This window comes from Neodiprion lecontei, chromosome 3 (genome assembly GCF_021901455.1).
Source record: "Neodiprion lecontei isolate iyNeoLeco1 chromosome 3, iyNeoLeco1.1, whole genome shotgun sequence".
Taxonomy (NCBI): Eukaryota; Metazoa; Arthropoda; class Insecta; order Hymenoptera; family Diprionidae; genus Neodiprion; species Neodiprion lecontei.
In genome coordinates this window covers 20444412-20470414 of record NC_060262.1, presented here as the reverse complement: position 1 = coordinate 20470414, position 26003 = coordinate 20444412, and the positions used below count along the sequence as shown (strand labels likewise).

Genomic DNA, 26003 nt, shown 5'->3' with positions numbered 1-26003 from the left:
TTTCACACGGTTCGTTAACTGAGCCAATTTTTTATACGACAACTCGCGACGTTGTAGGTATAATACAGTGCCTCAGAATACAATGCGTGATTTTTATTTATAGATTTTGAAATTCTTATGGGCTGCTTTTAGTCCAATTATTTTTCTTCCAAATTTATCGCTATTCATTTTGTGTTATCTTTGTTTTTTAGAGTCACTGCTCTGATATTATTTCGGAGTGAAAAGAGAAAATGATCAAGAAATTTCAGACGATAAATAAAAATATACGGATTTATTGTCATTTTCGCACTTGTTTCATTTTTTACTTCGAAATCGTATGAAGAATTAGCACGTGATAGGTTTTTCCTTACATTTCACACAGTTTTTCCGGTCGTCCGGTATAAAGATTCACAAACAAATTGAGAGTTTTTAACGCGACTAAGGAAAGAAAATGTTTCCAGTGTTTTTGGCTCCGAGCAATTATTATCGATACTTATTATTATAAAGTGATGGTTAAAATCTGATTTACAAAAAATATATCTTCGAAACAGCGCTTGAATCGAAAGTTTTCGTAACTGGTTGTTATCTAAAATGACACTGTGAACGATGTTCAAACAGTAGACGCAGAGTGGGAATTAAGCGATTTCCCGTCTGAATCCTCTTTGACTAAGTTTAAACCGATTTAGAACTCGATTGAATTATCAATCACCCATAACGTGATCTTGGAATGGCAGGAACACCCCGAGGCCCAGAATTTTTTTCTCTAATACACATTTGAACAAGTCCAAAATCCAATTAAGAATTTTTTAGAAAACTGAAGCTATTTTTATATAGAAAATTATGTAAAATTTACATAAGTAGAATACGGAAGTAATGAAGAATCATCGTCAAGTTTTGCTCCGCCATTAATTCAATTTCTTCGACTACGGTTGGAAAAATTAAAACGACGCAGACTTTCGTCACTTAAATTTCACGTATAACTATCACGCTGTTGCGGATGAGTCTACTTACACACGAACATCAATAAAAATTATTCAAATTCGAAACAATCAAAATTCAGGAATTTTCAAAACTCTGAGAAGAAAAATGAAATCTCAGCAATTATCACCTTTCGCTAAAATTCCATAATTCTCCGGCATTCCCAGTCTTACAACCGTTTTTTTTTTTTTTTGAAAACAACCGCACCACAAGTAAACCTTTGCAATAACTGTACGGAAATCCCTTTCACCGATGAAAAATGCATGTAATTAAAAAAAAAAACAAAAACGTCCTACCTGAACTCTCTTCTGTGCGATCGATGCGAATGCCCGTAAAAATTTCACACACTTACACCGTACCTCTCACACTATCTTAATAATTATGCGCGATTAATTATTTTCAGTCAATATATTTACATAGGGTTGTTTCAATCACTGAATCAGATTGTTGATTCGGTCGTGGCACCGATCGATCGATGACTAAATACCATCGATAAAAATTGCGACTATTATTAATCCCTGCACCCCGATTTGAATGATCGGTGTACGTACAGTTTGGCTTGCGCGGTGTTACTGAGCTCCTCTCACAACAGTATCTGTATGTCTTTTATAACCCCTACCATTACTATATGTACATATACGACCTCGCTATAAATTTTTTTACTGATCATACTCACCTGCCTTTTTGAATATAGATGCGTATAAAGTTGTCTGTTACACGCGTAGCTCGGTGCAAGAGCTATTACGTATTTTACCGTTGAACAGACGCGTCCTCGCCGAAAAACAAGTGATTAAAAAATATAAAGAACTTGCACGATACGTAAAAAAAAAAAAAAAAAAACCGTCACGACGGTAAAATAATTTTTTTTTACACCGCTTTTCGTCAACGCTAGAGAAAAATGTATAAGAGTATCTAATGACAGGAAATAAAAAATAAACGATCGGCTCAAAGATGTGTTTGTTGTACCGCTAATTGGCGTTGGATAATTTTTTTAAATTTCTTTCCCGCTCTCTTCGATTTTTACTTTCTTATTTCATTCGTTTTTCTCCTCTCCTTTACCGATTAACTTGTTAATAATTAATTGTTCGCGTGCTTGAGTGTAACATTTTTTTTAACAGTCAATCGCATGATGTTCGTTATTATTAAACGCAGCTGCAGAGGTTGTATCTTGTATCTTTACACGCGCATGCATAAATAGAGGCGTAGAAAAGCGTTCGATTCCCAAACTGGAACTGTGCGTGTGAAATCTTGACAAATTTCTCTCCACGGTGACGTTTTGTGAAAATATTCTCTAATCCTGAAACCGTACCGGAAACGGATTCGAAAATAAAATAACACGTTTCGGAATGAGTGAAATAACGAAAAAAAGGTAAAAAAAAAACAAATGCCTGTGTTTTATTTTTCTTGCCTCGTAGTTATTCAAATCGGTTCACGATTCATCTCAGCAGCTTTCTTAAATCTTCAAACACGCATACATTCATACAATATTACCGCATGTGTTCACAGTTATCGAACCGTTATAATATGCGTCCATCGAAACTGGAATGTAAACGAAAATAGGCAAAAAACGTCCAGCAAGTAGAAAAATGAAAATAGGAGAAAAAAAAAAAGAATAAATCGGAAAGTGTACGGTCATTGATGTACTTTCGCGATTGAAGTGTTTTTTTGTTGTTTTTTTTTTTACTATTCATTTTATTTATTCACAATATCGCTTACCGCGGCTTTTTCGCATCCTCAAATTTTGAATCCGATGTAATTAGCCAAGAATCCAATTCAATATTTTTGTACTTATTTTTTTTTTATCGAGTGAGAAAATCTAGCAAAAAATTTTTCGACTTTATGCGATACTCATTATTCGTTGTACGGCTAAGCTGTATTATTTATTAGCGCGTTACGCAATCGCTGTCCGGATAAAAAGTCATTTTTGATGAAAAAATTTGTTTTGAAAATGGAAGCGTACGTTTATCATGGCGGTTTTGGCCAAATTAACGAATTTTAACAAACTTCGAACCGAACTTTGTTCTTAAAAAAATTAAAAAAAAAAAATAAATAAATATAAAAATATTCAATTTTTTTTCTTCTAATTCAGTACATATTTGCACGTATATACACACATGCAATTCATTAAAAATTTAATCTTTCGTGAAAATAATTTGACCCTGACAGAAAAATGACTAAATAAAAATATGCAGTTTAGCCGTGGATGAGTGTATGAATAATTTACAGCTCAAATATCAGAGACTGTACACAAATCGAAGCGTACGCTTCGACAGTGCATGCATGCCTACTCGAAGATCTACTGCAGGCGCCGACACGGTCAATTAATTATGCAGCTATTAATGGAGAACACTTAATTCCAATTAGGGAAGTTTGTGGGTTCCCTTTTTCAAATTATTTACGCATATATGCATAATATATCTCGACCGGTGAACAGTAATAAGCATCAGGCTAGGACGTCGAACTAACATCGAGTGGAATGAAATTATATGCGCCGAGTCGAAACTGGTTTTCGAATCGAAAAAAGTTATGAATTTTTTTAAACCACTTGAAAAATGTAATCGAATACAATTAAAAAAAAATATATATATTTATCAAGGCATAATTTTTCCTCATTCATTGATTGTCAATTTTAATAATAAAGGAAGCGAAAAATCAGAGGATGTTGAAAGATGATGGGGAACACTGATCGCACATCGAGTGAGCGTCGGGATCTAATGCCGTATAATCGTAACGATGGAATAAAAGAATGTTACTGATAAAAGTATATAATAAAGTGACATTTAATGTGCGACAGTTAATGTGTATGTGAGAGCCAGGAAAATAACTATGTCACAAACTTTTGAACGACACTAATTCTGGATGCGTAGTTACATATCGATTCACGATAATCGAAGATATAATGGGCAAGTTTATACGCTTGTCTTTTAATTAACAAACAATTTCTGTACTTCTTTCTTAACCTCTCGGGGATCAGTGTGCCTAAAAAACCAAACAGTTTCTGTTTCTTCAGTGTGTTTGAATGAAATAATTTTTACCTGATTGCGAATTTTGATTAAAAGAACAAGCGATTCTACCGATTGATTAAATCTACTGAATATTTTCAAGTTTCTGTTGGCTAAATAATTTTTCCACCACGTTCATATCCGAATCGGTTTTATTTTTAGTAATATGCGTCCGTAAACCGATAAGATAATTTTCTACGTCGTCTGTTAAACGGTGGCATTAAATGATATATTTATATGGGAGGATCCATCTCAGCTCGATCGCTTTCTAGACATCATACTTTCGATTTTTTTTTCTTTCCGATATTTCGAGTACTACGTGAGAATAAATTCCCTGATTTTTTCAAAATTTTTCGGATTCCCATTTTGGAATTCTTAGTATGCAAGATTTGATAATTCGTGCAATCCAAGAATTTCAATCGACGATATCTTGGAAAGTTACATGAATACAAATAACGTGAATATTGGATTTGTTCCGAATCCAACGGTTCGGTATCAAGAAAACGGTATTTGTGAATCACGTTTTGTGTAACCAAAATTACTTTGAAAGAGAAAAATCGATGTTTCGACAATTTGGACATCTTTAATTTCTTAAATGTATCCCTTAAAAATCTGTTAACGAACGTCAAAAATTTCAAGCACTTACTCAACAAAGCGTTTTTAACGGTTTGGAAGTTATACATTTTTTACAGAGTAATGTGTTTTACAAAACCTCATTACTTTTCTCTTAGAATTCGAAAATACGATTGTCTTATCGTTTGTTGAATAATTTTTAGTCGGTACGTTACGGTATTTTGGATTAATTGGAATTGAATTCACTCGTCGGTAAAAAAGCTGTGTCGTAGCTACTGGAAATTATGCACAAAAAATTATAAAATATTCATTGTCCAAAATTCTCAGTGACAAATAATACCGTTTTGACTTTTGATTCTTTCTAAAGAATTTTCAACTTGTACGCCATTGAAGATACTACTTCGAGTAAGCATTTCAAGTTTTTTACCGTTTCAAAGATTTTCGTGAAACCGAACTTTTTAGCCAAACATGTTCGGGTTATTGGAATATCGATTTTCTCTTTCAAATTAATTTTCGACGACTAAAACGACATTCGAAATTTTTTTACGCTCTGTTGACATGTAGTTGAATTTAAAATGAAATCAATGATTGCGTTATTTTTGTCGATACGATTTGCCCCACGTACATTTATTTTACGATGAGAAAATCTGGGCGAAATAATTCGCTAAAACTTATCGGGGAATTTTTCTTCCCAGCAAAGATCAATGCTCGAAATATTTTACCACGAGTCGAGTGAATTATCTTCAGATTTTACAGTTACAGATGTAGAGGACCCCGATTTTCGCTTCGAAAAGCCGGAGAAAATGAAACCAGGCCAAAATTCGAACACGAGTTGGGAATCGAGTCGTGAGCCAAACGGGGAATTGAGTTATGACTTACGAATTTCGGATGGATTCGAGTATGACGAGAATTCGCAGAGGAACTCGTCTGACCGAGTAAGAAAAAAAATTGAGATGGTTGTCTTGAGTTATTCGATCTTTAAGGTCATTTATACTATTCATATACAAATATCCACTAAAGTCTCCGTAAGGGAAAATTTTTGCAAAAGGTTTTGTGGTTTCGTTGCAGCTTCGTTAACGCAAATAGGAATTTTTTATTCTATGGTTCTGCGAAATTATACGAGTTTCAATTTTGAAAAGGAAGGAACAGCAGTTCAGGGATTCTCAAAAATTACCCAGGACTGAAAGTTTTACGGCGAATCGCGCATGATTTCCCCGCGAAAATTCGCAAACATTGATACAATGAGAAAAATTTCATTTGTTACAGTAACTAAAAAAATTCAGTAAAACAGGTATCGTTGAAAAAACTGTTTGAATATTGTTGGAATTGCGAAAAACGAGGTACGCGTAACCATTTTGCGCTATTGTCGATTCTTTTTGGTAATTGCAACGCAAAATCAGTTTGTTCGGTTTACTCTACTTTTTTAGTTAAACAAGGCTTTAACGTCAATTTATTGTTGCGCAAGCATTAAATTTTCGCAACAGTTACAAGAAAATATAGTAACAGTGATGATAATGAGAAAGAATAGTAACGGATACTAGACTTTCTGGTAACATTTACAAAACTAATTTTCGTTTTGTACATAGAACTGTATTTTTCGATTGTGGTAAAAAAATGAAAATAGTTAAGGACCGAGCGGTAACCGGAACTAAAACTTTCTCTCAGTGTACTTATTTCAGAAATAAGCTGTCGCATGAAAAAAAAGCTTCGGAGAATTGATGGAACAATGTTAACAGAATATCATGGAAGAGTTAACGATAACTAAGAATTTCATACATACAGCATAAACGATATAAATTTATAAATTATAGCAAAATTGTATGCAGAATTCTCTGCAGAGTTTTGTACAAATAATCGGTAATAGTGAAGTTAAAAAAAAATTCCAATCTGTGGACACGAATCATAATCATTTGAATTATCAGGAGGTACATTATTTTTTTTCACAAAAATTCCCAAGGGTAAATACGAGTTTTCAATTTTGAATCCTTGTTTTCAAAAGAGTTCCAACTATAACTGGGAACCGATTGAGACTAGTCGCAAGTTCGTCGGTGATTTGAGGGAGGTAAAAGGCGAGACGATTTTTGTCGATGGATCTCGATACAAGGGAACTTGGGATGCTCTGGGCATGGCAGGAGTCGGAAGATACCGCATGCCGCACGGTAAGAAAGTTGAACCCGCCGTCAAGGTTGATTAATTGTGTAAGATAAATTAAAATTATGTCATCGCGATCGTTTGGACGCGGGCAAACCCGAAAGTGCTGGCTCTTCTAGTTTTTTTGTGCAAAAGTTTTCGCTAACGTCTAAATATTGCAAATTTGTTGTCTTTTTTTTTTTTTTTTTAAATCGGATAGCGAGCTGTTCTAATTTCCACGCCGGAGAGCTAATAAGTTTTTTGTACAAACTTCATGCTTCGCGAGTTAAGCCGCGCAGTCACGTTCACGTACGGTGTTTAATTCTGTAATTGATTTCTTCTTTCTACTTTAGAGCCGAAAAGAATTTATACCCATGTCAAAACCGCAGCGCTTATGAAACATATCCTTACGCATATATCAATACGAGATGTTAATTAATTCGGATAAACTCATACGTTGCGGATACATATTTTGTTAAACGAATTAGTTTTATGGTATGTTTGCAAATAACGGTTATATTGTCTAAACGTGCCACTGATACAGGAAATCGCCTTAATTTATGATCAACGAATTAAGAAATTTAAAATACTTGACTGTAACAGTTAACGGTTAAGCGAATAAAACTTTTTAAATAATACGCTCAGCGTGAATTTATATGTTGTTAAATTCCACTGGAAAAAATATTTCACTTGATTTCAACAATATGGCAAATAAAAAATTCTGCCAGGATTCAATGTGAAAAAAAAAAAAAATCAAATACCATCAATCATCGAATCACTAAACGTGAGGGTATAATAAATTGTTAATACATAATTCAAACCCAATTGCAATGTTAGAAATTATAATAGGTGAAACTTTGTTGATTAAAATTTGTTAAAAAACTCTTTCATAAAATCATTTTCACATGTGATAATAAACTATACATCTTACCTTGGTCACTGGGACTGTTTTTCTTACACAATTTTTATTTACAGCCAAATCAGATATTCAGTTTATTAACAATTTATTAATTACAATCAGAACATGTTTTGTTTGAGGAGATAAAAATAAATTTGATCTCTGAAATTATTCAACAAAACGTTCGCTACAATTCATCGAACAAATCATAACCGATGATATTCTGACGAGCCTTACGCTGCTACCTGTTCAAATCATGAAGAAATGACAAGAAAAGTCTCACTCGAAACATTATTAATCGCTGATCCTGGATTAAGGATCGGCGGCGGGAATTCTATCGTTGTTTGCTTTACTTTAACTTTTTCGAACCTTGCAAAATAAATTTTGTGCGACTGATTGTATTGACGGATCGAATCGCATGATTGAATTATACAGATGAAACGATGCAATAGGATTTAGAGAACTTTGTTCTTTCGCTCGAGATAATTATCGATCTTTTGTCGGTTTGCAACGTTTTTATTCAAAGGTATATAAATAGAAATGACATCAGAGGTTTTAACGAGGGAGAAAATTTGGCTATTCGTTTCGTTTGATCTACCAAAAATTCATTTAACATGTAAAAGACTGTATATTTACTTCTGAAAACATTATTACTGTAAATCTGTGTCACAAGTTGGTTTCATTACGCAAGTCTGCACAAAAAATATTTTACTTCAGCTTTATGGGATGTTTTTGGTAAATATTATGACTTCCATTTCCCTCCATCACGTACGTAGTATTTTTGCGAAGTACAAGGTGTTTGCATAAAAAAAGGATAACAATAGTGAAAAAAACCACCATGAAATTACAATGAACTAAAAAATATTTCTTATAAAATTAAACAAATAATTTCTTCCTGAAATGTATTCAACATTTGTGTTCATCCTTTTTGCCTGTGAAACCTTTTCTTCTTCTCTTTGGATACTTCTCCGAACACTTCTGTTTCCCTGTTTCTATGTATTCTCGAGTCTCACTCTAATGCATATTAAATGAAAATAAGTAATCACTTTTGCATAGAATTTTTAGAATCAAGAATAGGATACCACATTTCAATTTAAACGGGAGTTTCACTCTGAATGAAACTACAAACACGAGTTCAAGAAAAAACCTTGAGTGATCGGAATTTTTTAAAATATTTTTCCCGGTTTCAGTAAGTAAAAATCTATAAAAAAAAAAAAAACTATAGAAATATAAAAATTACTTCCACTTTCGCTTGCAAGACCAGGCTCCGCAATTTATCATTGAAATCGTCAGTGAAAATCAAGTGAAAATGTTTCTCAAATTTCATTTTACAAATGCTTTCAAGTTTTTTATTGCGTGAAAAAATTCTTGATTTTGACTCGTTTTCAACCGCATTTTAATCCCTCAAGACGTTCTGTACGAGGGTGAAATGTGGGATGGCATGCAGCATGGTCAGGGGAGGCTCGAGTATCCGGGAAAGCAGAAGATAGACGGAGTTTGGAGTCGTGGTCAGCTTCAGAAGTGGAAATACACTTTCAGCGACGGTTTGATATACGAGGCGGAGAACTGGGCCTACTGCAAATTTCCGGATCGTCGGTGAGCCGTTAGAACGCCGATATTTCGCGAATTCAAATTTGTTTTCCTTCTAACCAATTGATTAAGAGAAGTGGTAATTTCCTTTTATTCTCGACGCAACCATAATGTTAAATTTTTTGACCTTAAAAGCGGTACGAAAGTGGAATATTTTTCCCTAAATATGAGATCATATTTCTCGCGAATTCAAATCCAGAAGAAGCGGGAGCAGACAATTGCCCCAATTTAAAAATCCAAATTTTCAAATAAATATTCCAGCCAGAGTTGAGTCGGAAATAAAGTCCTACATGTAACACAGGAATAAAAGTCGACTATTCCCTTGGGTGATTACTGCCCGAGCGCAATTCACCCGCGGGAATAATCTCCGACTTTATTCCCTTGTTACATAATGTACCATTTCACCACGATTCTCGTAATTTTATCTTATTTCAATACTAAGTATCAGATAAAAATAAACGTTTGGAAAAACGACGTTTCGAGGAAAATAAGCAGATACAGAGTTTAACAATTACAGATCATGTTTCGAATTTTTAAGTTCAAAATCAAGATTAAACCAGGATGGTTCAAATGTGTAATCGTTGATTATTAAGAAACCTTCTTACGAATAGCCGCTACTCAAAATTAGCACAAAAATCGAGCACCAAATTCTTCGGACCTTCAAAGAAATCGAAATATCGCGAGGCATAATTTCTTGTTTTATTTCGTTTTTCGCAGCATTTGAGCAATCGCGAACCTTTCGAAGGGTCTGCAAATTGCCCCGCGACTGCATCGCAAAAATTCGTTCTTTATCGTCGTTTGGTTTAATCAACGCGTCGCTACTGACAGATTAATTATGCGGCCAGGGGGTGGGGGGGGGGGGGGGGGGGGGAAGAGGAGGAAGTTGAATTACGAGACTTTCACGTTCCGTGCAGAGAAATTCCCCTGATTTTTGCCCTAAGAGACCTCAGGGTCGGCGCTCCTCGATCCAGGCGAAAGCACTACTACTTTCGCATTGAATATGATTTACCGATAATTATTCTAGGTGAATCTATCTACGATGTATTTCAAGATGATCAGTTTCTCAAGCGAGCCATATTTTATCGCTGGCGTATTTAAATCGCTCGTGATTGGTTAAACCGAAATGATCACATGCTGCTTTTCACAATGTACTTTTTAATTGTCGGTAAAAAAATTTCTGCAACTTGTACGAATAATATCCGTGGAGTTCTGAATTTTAAATTATGCTCGCTGTTAAAACCTTTCTTGATTCTGTGAAATTTTTAGAATCGCACCTTTCCGTCTGCTACTTTTTTCACTAAATTCTCAACAAGCCTGAGAAATTACGCTTACGATTAATATCCATGAAATTCCAGAAACTTTTTCTCGGCTAAATCGAATTTGGAATTTGATAGTTATAAATAAAGTGAACATTTACTTATACTCTCCGTTTATGTTTAGAAAGTTTATAGTCACGTAGATTCAATATCGAGAAGGAAATTACGAACTTCAAAGAGTGTTTTTTTTTTCTATCCGAAAAGTCTTTTGTACCAATTTACAAAATCATGTTACCATATTCAGATACATTTGACGACGGGTAAAAATTTTGCACAGATTCAATCAGTCGAAACTGAACGGCCTTAATCCGGCTGGAAGGTCCCTAAAAACGCAGCATCAACCGACCAAAGTGATTCCTGCAGGCTGTTACGACACGGGCGATGGAATTTTCGATCCCTCGACCCTCTGCGTAACGAATTTCGATAGGCCTTCAAAGGTGATATTTTTCTTGGCAAAGCTGTCTGTATTACTCGGATGCAGACTATTTTAAAAAGTTCTTTATAAATTTCTTACTTTCTATTCGCGATAAGCGTTATATGATATTTTTTTCGAAAAATCTTCTCCAAGGGGAGAAATATTCACTCAAGGAAGTCATAAATTGAATACTTTAAAATCAAATCGTAAATTAAAAAAAAATTATCTTTATCTTTGAAATGCTTAGGGATCAATCGAGATAGCTGAAACTATTCTAAATCATCGCGGATTACTTAATATCTCATGATAGGGTTGGAAATCATGAAATTCGTTGGATGTTTTGCGGTAAACGACAAATGGTTTCAATTCGTTAATATTCTATTGATGGCCATCTTACTACGCGTTTTCATTGATGATCCAGTTCACCAATTCTAAGATACTACTGGTGATTTATTATAACTACTTGTGATTCTAACTAGTTTGGTGATTGCTGAAAATCGCTTAGAACGCTCGGATATCATCGATGATCACTCGGTACACTCGAAATTAATAAAAATCACATAGTAAGATAGAAATCACTGATCGGGATGAATGTTTGTGAATTGGAATCACCAATTCGATTTCGAAAGGAAAAGTCCCTCGATCTTGTCGCTTTATTAGAGATTATCACAAGAAAAAAAGCTATCAGAAGTAGATCCCAAAAATTCGTCTGATTAATTTAAAATATTTTTGCAAACATGTACAAGTTTTCGAAAAAAAATCACAACAATACCGAGTTCTAATGAACAAGAAAATTCATAAACGTACGAAATAAATGCATAAACACAAAAATTAATATAGATAATCAGGATCCCAACGGCAGACGAGATCAGATGGATAATGAAATACTGTCGAAGGGGGGAATTGGAGCCGACAGGATACCAGCCTTGGCTCAATGAAAATTGGTCGTCGCAGCCTCCCGAGCTGCCGTACAGGTTGCCAATGTCGACGGATTCGCCGGAGAGTTGGTGGAAAAGGTGAGGCCGTCGGTTTGTTTACCAATAAAAAACGCAAATTTTCACGGAATTCGACCAAGTACCGGAAACGACTTTTCTCCTCGGCTAAACAGCTGTACGGAAGAAGAAGAACTTTCTATTCGATTTTATTTCTATTTATTTATTCCTGCATTAATTTATTTCTTTTCTCCCTCCCCCCCCGCATTCGCTTCCCCCACAGAATTTTCACTTTCGAAAGAGATACGAGCGTCGTCCTTGACACGAGGCGACGATCTTCGAAGGAAAGTGAAGACGCCAAGACGGAATTGGGAGGAAGGTGGGTCCAACATTATATACATGCACGCATAGTAATTATTATCGAGAAGCGACAACCAAAATCTTCGTATACCTGGCTATGTTACGAGATACCTCTATACCAGTCGATAATTTAATCTAAACAATTTTATTACGACTGCGAGAAAGTATTACTAAGTGGAAAATTATGTAAAGGTATTATAACCGGTACGTATAGGACGCTGCAGGGCTGCAACGGGCCTTTGTAGCCGTAGGATTGAGGGAGAAGGAAGTCGATTGTTAGATGACAGTGAAAAATAAACTAAATTTTCATCTATTTTTCAATAACTCTGGCAAAGGATACAACGATCGAATTAATTCTATGTAATAATAGAGTAACCTGCAGCTATCGTGAACATTATAGACTTCGTCGATAATCGGCGAATTCGTTGGTTCACTCTTGAAGCTACACCAACTTGACTCTTTGTCAATAATTTTTTTTAAATCACGCGCCAGAAATTTCTTTGTCACACTTGCGTTTATTTTTTCACGAGTGTATATATATATCAGGATGCTTCTTTTGAAAGCAAAAATTTCATTTTGTTCGTACCTAAAAAAATTCTCATTAATATTCAAAATCAGGTTTCCAGCCTAAAAACATTTTATCCTACAGTTCTGATCCGGCGGAATACTCTATAGTATGCGTTTCCAAATCTCAAGGCGAATTCGGACCTCGAGCAGAGTCGGATGCAGAAAATCTGATACCCGTGTGTGGTGTCCTAGACGTCTGCGGAGGGGACCGCGACTCGGAGATGGCAGTCTTGTAAGATTCAGTGAAGTTTAAAAGTTAAATTCAAGTCTACGTGACGAATTAACGATATTGAGCCGCCATTTTCTATCGATATTCGACGTTTCCGAAGGTGCCGTCGGATTTCAGAAACTACGATCGTGCATCAAACAGCTCATATTTAATTATAAAACTAGTTTGAACCACTTATTTTGCTACAATTTGCAACGAATATGATAAAGGAGAAGTCTAACGGCTTGCACGAAGTTCTCCATAGCTTGAGATACTTGTAATTTGCCTTTGCTTCGTCCAGAATGATCAGCTGTTCACTCGGGTCGACGCCATATTGTCAAACTTCAGACCCAAATAATTTTTCGCTCTTTATTCAAGTCGAGAAGTCGTCTGTGAACCAATGTCGTCGGGCGAATACGAAGATGAGGATCCCGACAACCTGATGATGACGGTCTGCGTTCCGCCGAAAGGAACCTACACGATTACGCGGAGGATACGATCGGCAAGCACTCTGGAGAGCTTGGTATCACGATCATCAGACTGGTGAAAAGAATGATTTTTTTTAATTGCTCAGAAGTATACCATGCTTCAGCCAGTTTTAAGAAAAATTCTGCATCACTTTTGAAAAAGTTTGACTTATTTTGACAGTGTGATACGAATTTTAAAAAATTCTACGGAGTCTCACGTTCCTTCGTTACTTTTTTATTTTGTGCTGAAAACCTGAAAAATTCTGAGCTTTCATTTTTCAGGCTTATCCTCATCAAGCCGAGTGATAGATGGCATTTGGACGAATTTCAAGAGAAGATTCATATTTTTTCTCGGAGTTTCACTTTGCATCGCAAATCTAAAGATTTCTGGCATTTATGCGTAATATTTTCTTTCTGATGGTACTGCGGGTTATAAAATACTGGGATAGATTTCTTTGAGAGAGATTGGAATTTGTCAAAATGCATTCCCTGCATAGAAATTGGGATATCACAACAAAAATTTGACTAGAAATCATTGAAATTTGACACTGATTTTTCAGAAAATCCGAGAAGCTGTCAGAAATTTATGATCGGAGTAAATTTGTCGAAATTTTTGAAAGTTTGCAATGATGTTGATTTTTCCCAGGATGTCGGACGACGGTGAGGGGGCGGGAATTTACTGGGAACAAGACGAAGACAGTTTGATAAGTGATCGGGGTTCGGCGAAGGATCTCAGCTCATATTACAGCGATATCTCGCATTACGTTGAAGTTAAGCAATCGTCAGAGGGCGAAGAGGTTGAAGACTGGCGTTCTTACTCTGACGCTCTCAGGACCAGCAAGGACCTCGGCGACTTGAAATCCAAGTCGTTACGGGTGAGGAAAACAGATTCAGACTCGATTTTATGCCGAACATAGTATTATAAATATCTGGAAAGTAATCCCCTGTTCTTCTACAGAAGAAACGGAAGTTAGCTGGTTCCAGAAGGAGAACTGGAAACATAAAAATTTCTAAAAAAGTTGGGCCCAAAAAGCAGTTGCCTGTGAGTTGACTTTTTCTCTCTTCTTTTTGATCGATGCAATCAAGATTTTTCGGGTCTTGCGCCGATTTTGTTACAATCTAATTGTCATTTTTTTTTCTCTCAACAGAAAAAACGGCCGTGTCCCGACGTCACTAACGCGGATCAGCTTCTTCAGCGAAAGGCACGTATTATATATTTTCGGAAACTATGACTACTGTAAAAAGTATGAATCCTCCTGTATTCTGATAATTTTTTGCAATGAATTGACCAACCGATTTTTGGTATCGATAACGTTCTCCTGCAGGTTGGAGACCTGTTGTTTTCACCGGCATTAGAACCGCCCAGGTCGCCGGTTTACCTGGTTAAGAAGGTGTGCGACAGAAAAGTGTGCAAAAAACTCAAGGCCCGAATATGCAAGAAATCGACATGCGGAGCGTCCGCATCGCCAGCTAATTTACCCGCGAAAGAACGCAAGCTGCGAGTCTGCATAGGTGATAAAAAGAGTGCGTCATCGGATAAGAAGAAAATCTGTTCGCCTTCCAGACCCTTCATAATCGTGAAGGAGCGGAACAACGCGCAACGATCGAAAGTAAACTATTTCGACGTAATATAACGAGTATGTTGTTTATATTAATTATTTACGAACGAAGTTTATTAAGTGTACGTGATAGACTTTTAAACTTCTTTACATTACTTTATATTTCTCTATATATATATATAGATATATATATATGTGTGTGTATATATATACAAATGGCGGCGTCGTGCTCCCGGACAAAATTTTGAACACTCAAAGGTGTCTCGATGATGACGGAAGATGAAAAAAAGAGAAAAAAATTACCCAATAAAATTCGTACCGATACTGATGACGTTGAGTGTTCAGATTAGCAGAAAACTTTGCACTGTAGGTATTTGAACTTCTGTTCGTCGTTTTTGAGCTGGCTCCAGTCCTGCCAAAATATCTGTAAAAACAACACAACATTGAAGAAACAGTTATTACACAAAATTAGTACCATTATGAGAATATCGATCTACAGTAGAAACGTACCAAAAAAGGATCGTAGCCGATATATTCAAGCTGCCTCTGCTTAGCGCAAAAATGTCCGAGTACACGGTTAGTATTTTTCGCAAGCGCATTTCGGGTGCCTATCACTACAGCTAACCATTTGGTACCATCTGCGTCGATTTTTGGAGCCCGTTTAACGCTTCCAAAAGGTATCTTTGACAACACCGAGCTGATGGGAACAGGACGTTTCTTGTCGTCCAGGCAAACGATTATGTCTGGGTGGTAGTATTGCGGCAGTACGTGATCTACGTGGACCATTTTCTTCGAGCCTAGGTATTCCTTGGAACAGATGAATATAACATTCATTTTAGAAAAGTTGATGACAAGAAAGGTTTGAAAACTGAGTAAAGTAAAGCATCTACCTCGCAGATTCTTATCACATCTAACATCAAGTAATCGGAAAAGTTGAGTTGCAGACCCTTAAAATTCGGCAGAGGGTCCGTCATCATCTGAAAAAATCGAAAACTTCGTACATCGACTTAAGGAACTGGAGACAATGGTTCAGGTTTTGGCTTCCGCGAGCTTTTACCATGGCGATGCTTTCCCGCGAATGCATGTCGAGTCTCGGGCCGCTATAGTCTGGCATTTCAGTCTCGACATCCAAGTCTAGAGCAAATATTTCCCGTCTTATGTTCACGTTCGATCCGTACACTTTTTCGATGTTCTTAGGATCCAGCACTCTGGCTATTAAATTTTTCGGGTGTTTGTTAAGTAAGCTAAGGCTATGCAGGCACTTTGCAAGGCAGTCCGGGTACCTGTATAAAAGTTTTCAATCAGGAATTGGCGATTTTCTTTTTCGTCAAAGAGCACATGACTCGAACACACACCTCTTCATTTCAGGCTCACGTTTAGATGCGTTCAGTTCATCTATGATCGCATTAAGGATGTTCGGTTGCTTTTCGGGAACGTAGTGAAATGAGGAAAGAGCAAAAACTAACGAATTTATATCCTTCATCCTGACCTTGGACATTTCTCTATAGAATCTAAAAAAATAAAATAGTACAGGTATAGTTAGGCAATAGACTGACGTCATTGCACTGTAATTATCGCGCTCACCTCACTGTGGCGGCATTCAACAATTCTGCATAAAATAAGCTTTTAGTCGCAGCAGCCAATACAACGTGAGACAAGCAGGTCATCGAGAGTCGTGGTATCTGGGGTATCGTGCACTCCAATAATTTGCAGAGGTGCCTGAGGTCATTGTGGTGGATGCTAAAGCTGAAAAATACACGAAACAGACTAGAATCATTTTATTGGACATGAAATTTCTCGAATTTACCTGGCTCTCAAGCTCAAAAATTTACCTCTTTTATTTGACAAGTTCATCGAAAATGAACCTACCGAGTGATTTTGAGCATAGCAGCCAAACTGATGTCCTCGATGACGTCAATTTTTTGAGTCGTTTTTTTAATCATGGTTGTGAGCAGCATACGATCCCTAATCGGAGTCTGGCTTTTGAAGAACCCAAGTGCAATGATGGCTAATTCGTCGACGTCCAAATTGTACACCAGGGGGTTGAGCCTGACTTGAATTTCCTTAAAGTTAACAAGTCCGCTGCGAGCTATGCCGATGTAGAACAAAAGCTGCACTAAATGGGATTGCGAAAGATCCGATACATTGTTGCCGAGGTTGATTATAGCATGTTTCATGAAATTTGACTTTCGTATCAATCTGAGTCTGTACCAGTGGTCGGAGATCAGAAGGAGCTGTGAATGAGACCAATTTTCGGCTCGAGCCATGCATTCCTGGTCAAGGACTCTGTAAAGATGTGAAAAGTTGGAATCCTGTTCGCTGCATTCTATGAACCAGAGCATGAGCGAGCGGAGGACATGGCTGAGCTGTTCGTCGCTGAATATTTTGCAGTTTGTCGCCAGGGTCAGCATGATGAGCTGGTACTTTTCAGCGTATATGTTCTCGTTGTTCTGAAAGGCGTATTGAGATATTTTCCTGAAGCTCTCGACCAGCTTCGCGATACTCTCGAGCCTCCAATTCGTCCGCGTTAACTTGTCCACCTCGTCCGTAGATATGATTTGGTTTTCAAACCCCTTGGGTGGATAGACAATTGTCGCTTTGTAAGCTTTTCTCTGCTCCAGAATGCGGTGCGCATACCTGTTTTCAACGCTATCCCACTTGGCCTGCGAGTTGTCTGCGTCGCTGTCGCATCCTTCTTCGTACTCGTAAAATATTCTGATCGACGCATCGTTCGCCTTCTTCCAAGCGCTGTAGAACTGGACCTGGGGCAAATTGCAACTGGTTGTACATGCTGCTAAAATCTGTGGGCTCTTCAGATCCTGAGCTGAGTCCAATCTAACCCCAAACTGTCGCAGGAACTTTATTCCCCGATATGACAAAATGAATTTGTGCATTATGAATCCATTTAATTATGCGACCCAAACGCCGGCGTTTTCGACACTAATAGACATAGTATTTATTCACTTTATCTACATTCCCGCAGAGCACGATGCGCTTTAAATACCCGAGAGGTTATGTCCAGTTATGTCATTTCACAGCTGATATTAAACGCTGCGGTCCATGGACTCGTGTTTGCCAATCGTGTTCGAGAATAAACGCCAATACGCCAATGGCTTTCAAGTATAAATTAGAAGCAGCCAATCGGGTGCTTCGATTGCTGTTGCGGCAGCCTTCGGTAGAATTAAATTCAACCCACAGATTTCTATATTCAACCAGTGTTATTTATCGATTGGCGTCTCAGTTGTTCGAAAATATTCCGTACGGTGTCGCTAGCAGGTGGCTCAAGAAGTGCCGCAAGTCCCAAATGACGTGACGTCAATTTATGAAATGAATCAGGAAGCCCAGGGCCTCGCGAAAAGTACGGAGAAGAGTGCGTGGTGACGAATATTCACCGATTTCGATTTACAATTATTTTATCATTCATTCTCTTTCGTAGTTTACTTGTAACTGTGTTGTTTACATGGATTCTGGGAGATTGGTGAAATAGGCACGACAAGGTGGTCAAAAATCTTTGAGAATTGAAAATGTAAGTACCTTTGCAGGATTTGTGTGAAAATTGTTTTTCAGCTTCAAACGTTTAACCACTTAAGTGGCAAGGCGTCATAATGGCGTCATGAAATAATTCAATGTTTTTGGCGTATCAGTTGAATATTTACTTTTGAAAGTATGTGTTTGAATTATATTTGAGGACAAGGAATACGATTATCACCGTAAAAATTTATTTTCTCCGAGCAGTTTTGAGCCCTTGAAGTTGACGAAGTTTTAATCATTTTTCAAAATGGCGTCATAGAACAATCGTCTTCTTTTTTCGGGATGTATTTTTCTGTTGAATAACATTGGTTTGTCGTAGTTTTGAGTCCAAATATACAATTTCAATAAACGCTGGGTAATTTTTCTAATATAAAATATACGTATACTGCACTGTGAAAAAGGTCTTGTTATAATAAGTAAATATATATTTCGGTGACGTTTTTCAAGAATCATTTTTTAACGTGTAATAAATATGCGTGTTGTTACAACTGCAATCGAAATTTTACAGTACTTGAGGCAAATAGAATATTAACCTCTCACTAAAATACGTCTATTAATTATTGAAACATACTTCAAAATTGTGGGAGATAAACCAAGAATGGATTCCATTTTTTTTCGTTTGCTAAAAAATTAGCACTAATTGCAAGGAATTTCACACCATTTTATCCCAAATGAAGATTTATTAAAAGTTGAAAAATCTTGTTGGAAGATTCGAAGTTCATAAACCCACCAATCGCACGTTTCAAGCACGTTCTTTACATTTTGCACGCAATTTGTAGGCCGAGCGGTTGATGTATAATAAAAGCCAGTTCGACAGTGCAACAGTAATGTTATGGAGCTGATATTACAATCTTGGGGCTTATCCGAGCTTCTTCCAACACTCAAATGTTAGTGCAGTGTGTTTTTATTCATAAATTCCTGACATGGGTATGCGAAATTATGTTTAACGTTAGGTGCATGCGATACAAGATTTATTTCCGACCACACAGGGACTTTCGGACGTTCGTCTCACCGATTCGATTCAAACACAGGGTACAATGGGTAATGTTCATGCCCCAAGAACGACGTGCGCTTTTTGATCGTTTCAGAGTGAGTTGGTTTGCAAAAAGTGACAGCGGATGTATTCGTACTACGGTAACTAGGCAACAAGTACGTAGTTTGACATCACTAAATAGGATTTTCAATAAAACGGATCATTGATTAATTATTAATAAATATTCATCCGGCACCAATATTTAAGTAGTTGAACATTGTGTTCGGTTGTTTTATGTAACAGGATACTGTTTGTAACGAAATAGACGACTCATTAACTATTGACAAATCTTCATTTCACACAAAGAAGTATATACAAATGCGCGGTAAATATTTATTATACTCAATTATATAATATATAATGTATAAATATATGCAAATATACGATTTGTTAATAGTACATAAGTCCTGTTCACTGTAACAAGACTCTTCCTAGTGTGTAAAATAAATCACATTAACTCGGTAATTTTTTAAATTGCGGATTTGAACTCGAAAATAGTATAATTCAGTGTTTTGCGAAGGAAAAATGCATCCCGAATAAAAAAGATAGTTTGTTCTATGACGCCCTTTGAAAAATCGATTAAAAATTCGTCAACTTCGAGGGTTCAGAAGTGTTTGATTGCGCGGAAAAAAACTTTTTATGGTCGTAATCGAATTCGTTGACATCAAATATAATTAAAACCCATGCTCTGAAAAATAAATATCTCTCCGAGACACCAAAAACATTGAATTATTTCATAACGCCATTTCGCGATTTCTGGCACTAATGTCACGGGCGCGCTTGATGTCGTTATGACGCTTTGGCATTTAATCAAGTGGTTAATCACCGATTAGAAAAATAGTAAATTTGAGATTAAGTCATATAGGGTACCGGAAACTTTTAGCAAATGGGAACTTTGAGGCAAATTTTTGACAGACAGCCAGTAAGGAGAGTAGTAATCAAAAACTGTACAACTATTTGCAGTTAGTGAAGTAAGTTCTATTGTGAAGATGAAAATAAGGTGCCCTCGTCGTGCTTTCGCTAATACGGAAAAATAAAGGAAAACGAGACCTTGGTCTTATCGATTATTTACATATATATCAGATACAAATGATACAACTAGTGAACTAGTATTACAAAAAATTAAACCGCATAGCTAGGCATTGGTTTATTCCAAGGAAATACGTGTCCTATTATATTCTTATACTCGAAAGTCTTTCAGAGTTTTTATTACTCACTAAAACAGAAGGCAAAAATGCATCTTCTCAAATAATTAAAAAAATTATAAAATTCACTGTCAGTCATAACTGCACGTGATTATCCAATCGTCATCCCAAACAGTCTTTCACATATCAAATCTTCCAAGTGTTTTACGTTCAGAAAACTATTTAATTTTCATTAGCTTATCAAACGTTGGTTATCGAATAAATTATTTATGAGTTCATTAATTGACGTGTTTATCAGTCGTTGAGTTTCCTTTGAATCTCTAGAAGGGTCTTGCCTTTAGTCTCAGGGAGCAACCGCGAGAGGAGGGCGGTACCGAGCCACATTGAGATCGTGAAAATAAAGAACGGTACTGAATGTCCAAAACCCCAGGACTTGACCATTAGTAAATAATACTTGATGGAAAACATGCTTATGCTACTGCTGAATATTGTTATAATGCAGAGAGCCAGTGCCTTGATGTCAGTGGCAAATATTTCAGTGATTATGACACCGTATGCGACATTGAAACCGGTAGTTAGCACTAGGATAAAAATAAACACGGTGCAGAAAGGGATGACAGCGAATCGTTTGACGTCGATGTTCGTGTGCTCTATGAGATAAAAGTAAGTGGCGATAATCATGAGGCAAATACCGGATAATGCTCCCGAGAATAAGACGAGCTGCCTGCGGCCGAATCTGGTGACCGTCCCGAATCCCAACACGTTGCAAACCAATTGAAGTACGGCGAATATCGTCGTACTTGTGGCCGGTTCAATGGGAGAGCCCATATCCTTGAATATAATATGGCCGTAAGTAATGATTTTACCCAGACCGGAGAACTGTATCATTAAGGAGAATATGACTATGATGAAAAAGGCTCTTATGTTGCCGCGTATCGTGAAGAGCTGTACGAGAGCATCGCTCCACTTCTTCGGATGTACTTCGCTTCTTGTTTTCTCCGATTTCACCAAAGTCTTTCCCTTCTCGCGGAGGGTAGTTTTGATCTGCTCAAGCTCGTCCGAGACGTCCGGTTTGCCCCGAAGCTTTTCGAGCGCACCTTCGGCCTGATCCTCCTTGCCGACCATCATGAGGAAGTAGGGTGACTCGGGGATGACCCAGAAGGAAATAAGGAGGCATATTCCCACGGCCATGCAGACGCCTGCCGTGATTCGGAACCCGAGATGTGGACCCACCGCGAACATGAAGACATTGCCCATATTGTACGTAATGCTGCCGACGGATGACAGAGGTCCGCGCAAGTGCGACGAGAGAATTTCCCCCTTGTATATTGGAACCGTGTAAAATATTACGCCCGATGCGAATCCGGCGATTATTCTTGCCGCGATCAGAACCTGCAAGGTCAAGATAGAAATAAAGAAAACTTGCGTTTCCAACGTAAAGTCCATAAGTTGTGTTCGACGCAGCGTCTTTGGCAGATGAAAATCCGACAAAGCTTCCGAATACGCGTTCGGACGATCTTTCTGCTAAATGTCACCATATCCTCTCGGTATAATGTAAAATACATGATAATTCGCGCAATACTGACCCTGGCGTCTTCAGCGATGAGAATTAGACCCCAGCTAACGGTCATTGGGATCATGGAAAGCAGAAGGCTATTTCTTCGGCCAATCCTGTTTATGGTGAGAACGCAGAATATCGGAGAGACTGCGTTGCCGAATGACGGTGCGGCTGACAGGGTCGACACCTCCGGGACACTCAACGAGAACGGCGAATTTGCTGCCTCGAATTCGGTTAAAGTGGGCGAATTCCATCCTAGGACGCTACCGGTGCAGGCTGTGCTGATCGCGCCTGGTAATTATAACACGATTATGAGACAGCTGTAGGAGACCAATTCACTGTGGATTAGACTCGAAGATTATCACACACAGAAAAACGCGCAGAGATATTCCCACTTTTGCGAGCCCTCCGGAGAAGCGTACTTGGTCTTTTTGACATCTTTGGCCATTCCCGTATGGTCTTCGTTAATTCCAATTGCAGAGTATGAATCCCTTCAAGGCAACTCTTCGAGTCACTGTCTGCCTGTTGTTGAAGTATATATGTAGCAACAGCTTGTTTTATGCAGATAGTATTGTGCCGCAGCTGCTGATGAGAAGTACATGTGATAAGATTGTAATGTGTAATTAGCTCTGCTCTCGAAATTTATGGCACGATCATACTGGAATTAATGGATTCCTCATATTTGAATTAGAATGCATGGTTCAGGGTTCCGGGAACTTCCAAGAGGATTTTGTTTGCTTCGAATCGCGATTTCCGTATCGCAGGTGGATCTTATATTGGAAACAAAAATACGGCGCAGTGACATTTGGTTGCACAATAATGCGTTACTCCAAGTGGGCTATACTTCGTTTTGAAAGACTTCTTTCGTTGTATTTTTTTGGGTACATCGATTCCTGGCAGCTTCACAGCTTGCATAAAAATTGACCTGAAGCAACTTGCTGACAGCCTGCAGTTCCTGCCGTTATATTAGTTAGCCACGTTCCCACGTTCGTTCCCAAAACTTGTAGTTGCTGGTGAAACGTCCCAGCGCGATGTTATGCAGGCAGATAGAAGACCATAGTTACATTTTAGGTACTTACTTTATGCACGATAGAACATCGGTTGCCTATTCGCTGCCGAAACATCGTTCGTATCACGATTACACCGAAAACTCCCGGTATAAAACTTGATAAAAAATGATAAGTCTTTATTTTATCACATTTACGTTAAATAAAGACTTGGAACGAGGCGCGGGGAAGTTCAAGGCAAAAAATATTTTCATGTTTGTTATAAAAGAATCTGTAGGAAAAAATAACTCCTAATTACATTCCCGTCGACAGTGAACATTCGAATTTTAATTTCTTATCGCACACTCTTGTTATCTATTCAAAATACTCTTTACATTGTTGAAAAGCAACACACAGCCGATGTTGCCTTATCTGGAATCAACTTGTTTGAATTGCTCTAACAGGGATTCCGTTAATAGTCAACCGAACGACGAGTGACGTTTTATAATCATAAAAAATTGAAAGAAATCGATTTCTGTGAAATATTTTTTTAATTATTACTGATGACATTGACGCCAGGTTAAAGCCGACGTATGGCTTACAGTCAGAGCATAAGTGAATTTGCATAAATGGTTGTACCTCCCATGTGAACTTAAGGCTAGCGTTGATCAGGCGTTCAGGATCTTTTGGATCTCGTACAGAGTTTTGCCCTTCGTTTCGGGAAGCAAATATCCAATGCATGCCGTACTGACCCACGTCACTATCGCGTATATGAAGAACGGGACCGAATGTCCAAAGCCCCAAGACTTGGCCATTAAGAAATAATATTTAGTAGAGACGGCTCCCACCGCGCTGCCGAATATTCCGCCGATGCAGGAGGCCAGCACTTTGATATCTGATGAGAATATCTCGGATACTATGATCCCAGGTACCATCAGTATTCCGATGTGCGCCACGAAGATGAAATTATAGATGACGAAGACCGCGAACAAAGCGAACGCGCTTACGTCGACCGTTGTATGTTCCATCAGGAAGAAATACCCGGCGACGATGGTGAGTAAAAATCCTGCCAACACGCCTGCGCCCAATATGAAGGTCCTACGTCCGGCCTTCTCCACGAAAATGCTGCCAACGACAGAAGCAATCAGCTGAAGTAAACTGAAAAATATTGTGGTTATTTGAACATCGATCCCAGCGTTCATGTCCGTGAATATTACGTGGCAGTACGCCATGAGTGAACCAAATCCGCAGCAATGCGATAACATCGCGATCAACATTGTGATTATTAACGCTTTGAGGTTTCCACGAATGGTGAAAAGTCGCTTGAGAGTGTTCAGCATCCCCGATTCCATTTCGTTCTTTTCGGCACCATTGCTACCCAGCAGAGACTTTCCCTTTTCGCGAAGGGTGGCCTTGACCAGTTCAAGCTCGTCCGAGACGTCCGTTTTGCCTCTGAGCTTTTCGAGTGCAGATTCGGCCTGATCCGTCTTGCCGACCATCATGAGGAAGTACGGCGACTCGGGCATGAACCAGAAGGTAATCAGGAAGGTTACTGCTATGGTCATGCAGATGATTCCCGTTGTTCGAATGCCGAGGTACGGGGCCACCGCGAACATGGCGAGCACCCCAAAGTTGTATGCAGCTACAGTTATGCACATCAAGAAACCGCGCAACTCCGTCGAAAAAATTTCCCCGAAGTACACCGGATAGACGCACATCATCAAGCCCATGGAGAAACCAGCTAACACTCTTGCCGCGATGAGTACCTGCGGTATGAGAGAAATGGCGCGTGTAATCTACGTAATGGATGTAAGGATCGGAGCGTTCAGCTGAACGAATATTGCAAGAACAAAATATCAATCCCGTTCAAACTTAAATAATTTGGGACTTCTGTCGGTGATTTCGAAATAAAAAAGTTTGAAACAATTTCAAGCGGAATAAGCGTCGTATTTTTAACTTCTTGCATCGAGAAAAATTTCATTTGTTACAGTAACTAGAAAAATTCAGTAAAACAGGTATCGTTAAAAAACACTGTTCGAACATTGTATCTACGTATCTCAAAAAACCGATCTTTTCTCTGCCTCCTTCTCAAAGCATAATTCAATCGAAACTCACATTTATGTGTTCAGCCCCCACAATCAGCGCCCAGCTGAGGACCAGCGGCGCTGCGGAAAGCAGGAAACTGCTCTTCCTTCCGATCCTGTCGATGAGTAAGAGGCTGAATATGGGCGCGGCCATGTGTCCCGTGGATAGCGCGGCCGCCAGCCATGATAACTGGCTAGCCGGGTTCGTGATCTGGATTCGGGAATTCGGGCTCTTGAGCTCGGTGATGGTGGGCGAACTCCATCCTTGCAGATTTCCAATGCAGGATAGTCCGATCCCACCTGCAGACAACACTTGAGATAATTAATATCCCTGGTTGACAATTTTGTACGCTTTCGTCAGCGCCAAACGGAATTTTCACTAGGATAGCTGGCGTTCATCGGTCAATTTCGAAGCTTCCCACCAACGCGTTGCACTCACATGAAAAAGTGACGAGGTATTCCCAGGTTCGCGAGCCCTCGGGAGACGCGTATTTTCCTCTTTCGGCGTCTTTTCCCATTTTCGACGGTCTTGTATTTGAATCGCGGATCCAACCAGTGCTCCAGTTCGCGAGGTGTTCGCAATTTCGTTGTTGAATCAGCCGAAATGCCCGGAGTATTATCTTGAATAATTTGTTTTATCTCCGAAATTTACACAATGTGAAAGACGACCTTCTGAAAAAAAATTATAACGT

At 38.2% G+C, this 26003-nt stretch overlaps 5 protein-coding genes across 6 annotated transcripts in view; 1 reads left to right on the top strand and 4 right to left on the bottom strand.

Moving 5' to 3' along the window:
* The window catches only part of LOC107227742 (titin), a 36410-nt gene extending 34910 nt beyond the window's left edge, over window positions 1–1500 (bottom strand). Inside the window, exon 1 of the mRNA XM_046734030.1 lies at window positions 1254–1500. The gene's annotated coding sequence lies outside the window, so the exon portion shown is untranslated. The remainder of the gene's footprint in view (window positions 1–1253) is intronic.
* Window positions 1501–5236: 3736 nt separating this feature from the next.
* On the top strand, window positions 5237–15049 carry LOC124293454. Its single transcript, XM_046734318.1, has 12 exons — window positions 5237–5467; window positions 6532–6691; window positions 8970–9156; window positions 10744–10903; window positions 11722–11897; window positions 12097–12192; window positions 12823–12972; window positions 13327–13491; window positions 14062–14290; window positions 14374–14457; window positions 14564–14617; window positions 14741–15049. The coding sequence occupies exons 1-12, from the start codon at window positions 5237–5239 to the stop codon at window positions 15047–15049; spliced, it is 2001 nt and encodes a 666-aa protein (XP_046590274.1).
* Window positions 15050–15070: 21 nt separating this feature from the next.
* LOC107227772 (FAST kinase domain-containing protein 5, mitochondrial) lies at window positions 15071–24115 on the bottom strand. The gene is made up of 8 exons (XM_015669013.2): window positions 23789–24115; window positions 16844–17793; window positions 16559–16720; window positions 16330–16485; window positions 16032–16257; window positions 15865–15951; window positions 15485–15781; window positions 15071–15398 (listed from the first exon to the last, which is right to left on the bottom strand). The coding sequence occupies exons 1-8, from the start codon at window positions 23966–23968 to the stop codon at window positions 15321–15323; spliced, it is 2136 nt and encodes a 711-aa protein (XP_015524499.2). The 5' UTR covers window positions 23969–24115; the 3' UTR covers window positions 15071–15320.
* On the bottom strand, window positions 19949–22750 carry LOC107227777 (facilitated trehalose transporter Tret1). Of its 2 annotated transcripts, none has more exons than XM_015669019.2 (3): window positions 22611–22750; window positions 22270–22532; window positions 19949–22075 (listed from the first exon to the last, which is right to left on the bottom strand). In XM_015669019.2, the coding sequence occupies exons 1-3, from the start codon at window positions 22687–22689 to the stop codon at window positions 20978–20980; spliced, it is 1440 nt and encodes a 479-aa protein (XP_015524505.2). In that variant the 5' UTR covers window positions 22690–22750; the 3' UTR covers window positions 19949–20977. The 2 variants fall into 2 exon arrangements, with proteins under 2 accessions (XP_015524505.2, XP_046589666.1); XM_046733710.1 differs by having other exon boundaries at window positions 22664–22749.
* Window positions 24112–25894, bottom strand: LOC107227749 (facilitated trehalose transporter Tret1). The gene is made up of 4 exons (XM_046733711.1): window positions 25751–25894; window positions 25343–25611; window positions 24420–24993; window positions 24112–24352 (listed from the first exon to the last, which is right to left on the bottom strand). Exons 1-4 carry the CDS (start codon window positions 25827–25829, stop codon window positions 24255–24257), a joined length of 1020 nt encoding a protein of 339 aa, XP_046589667.1. The 5' UTR covers window positions 25830–25894; the 3' UTR covers window positions 24112–24254.
* Between the last annotated feature and the right edge of the window lie 109 nt (window positions 25895–26003).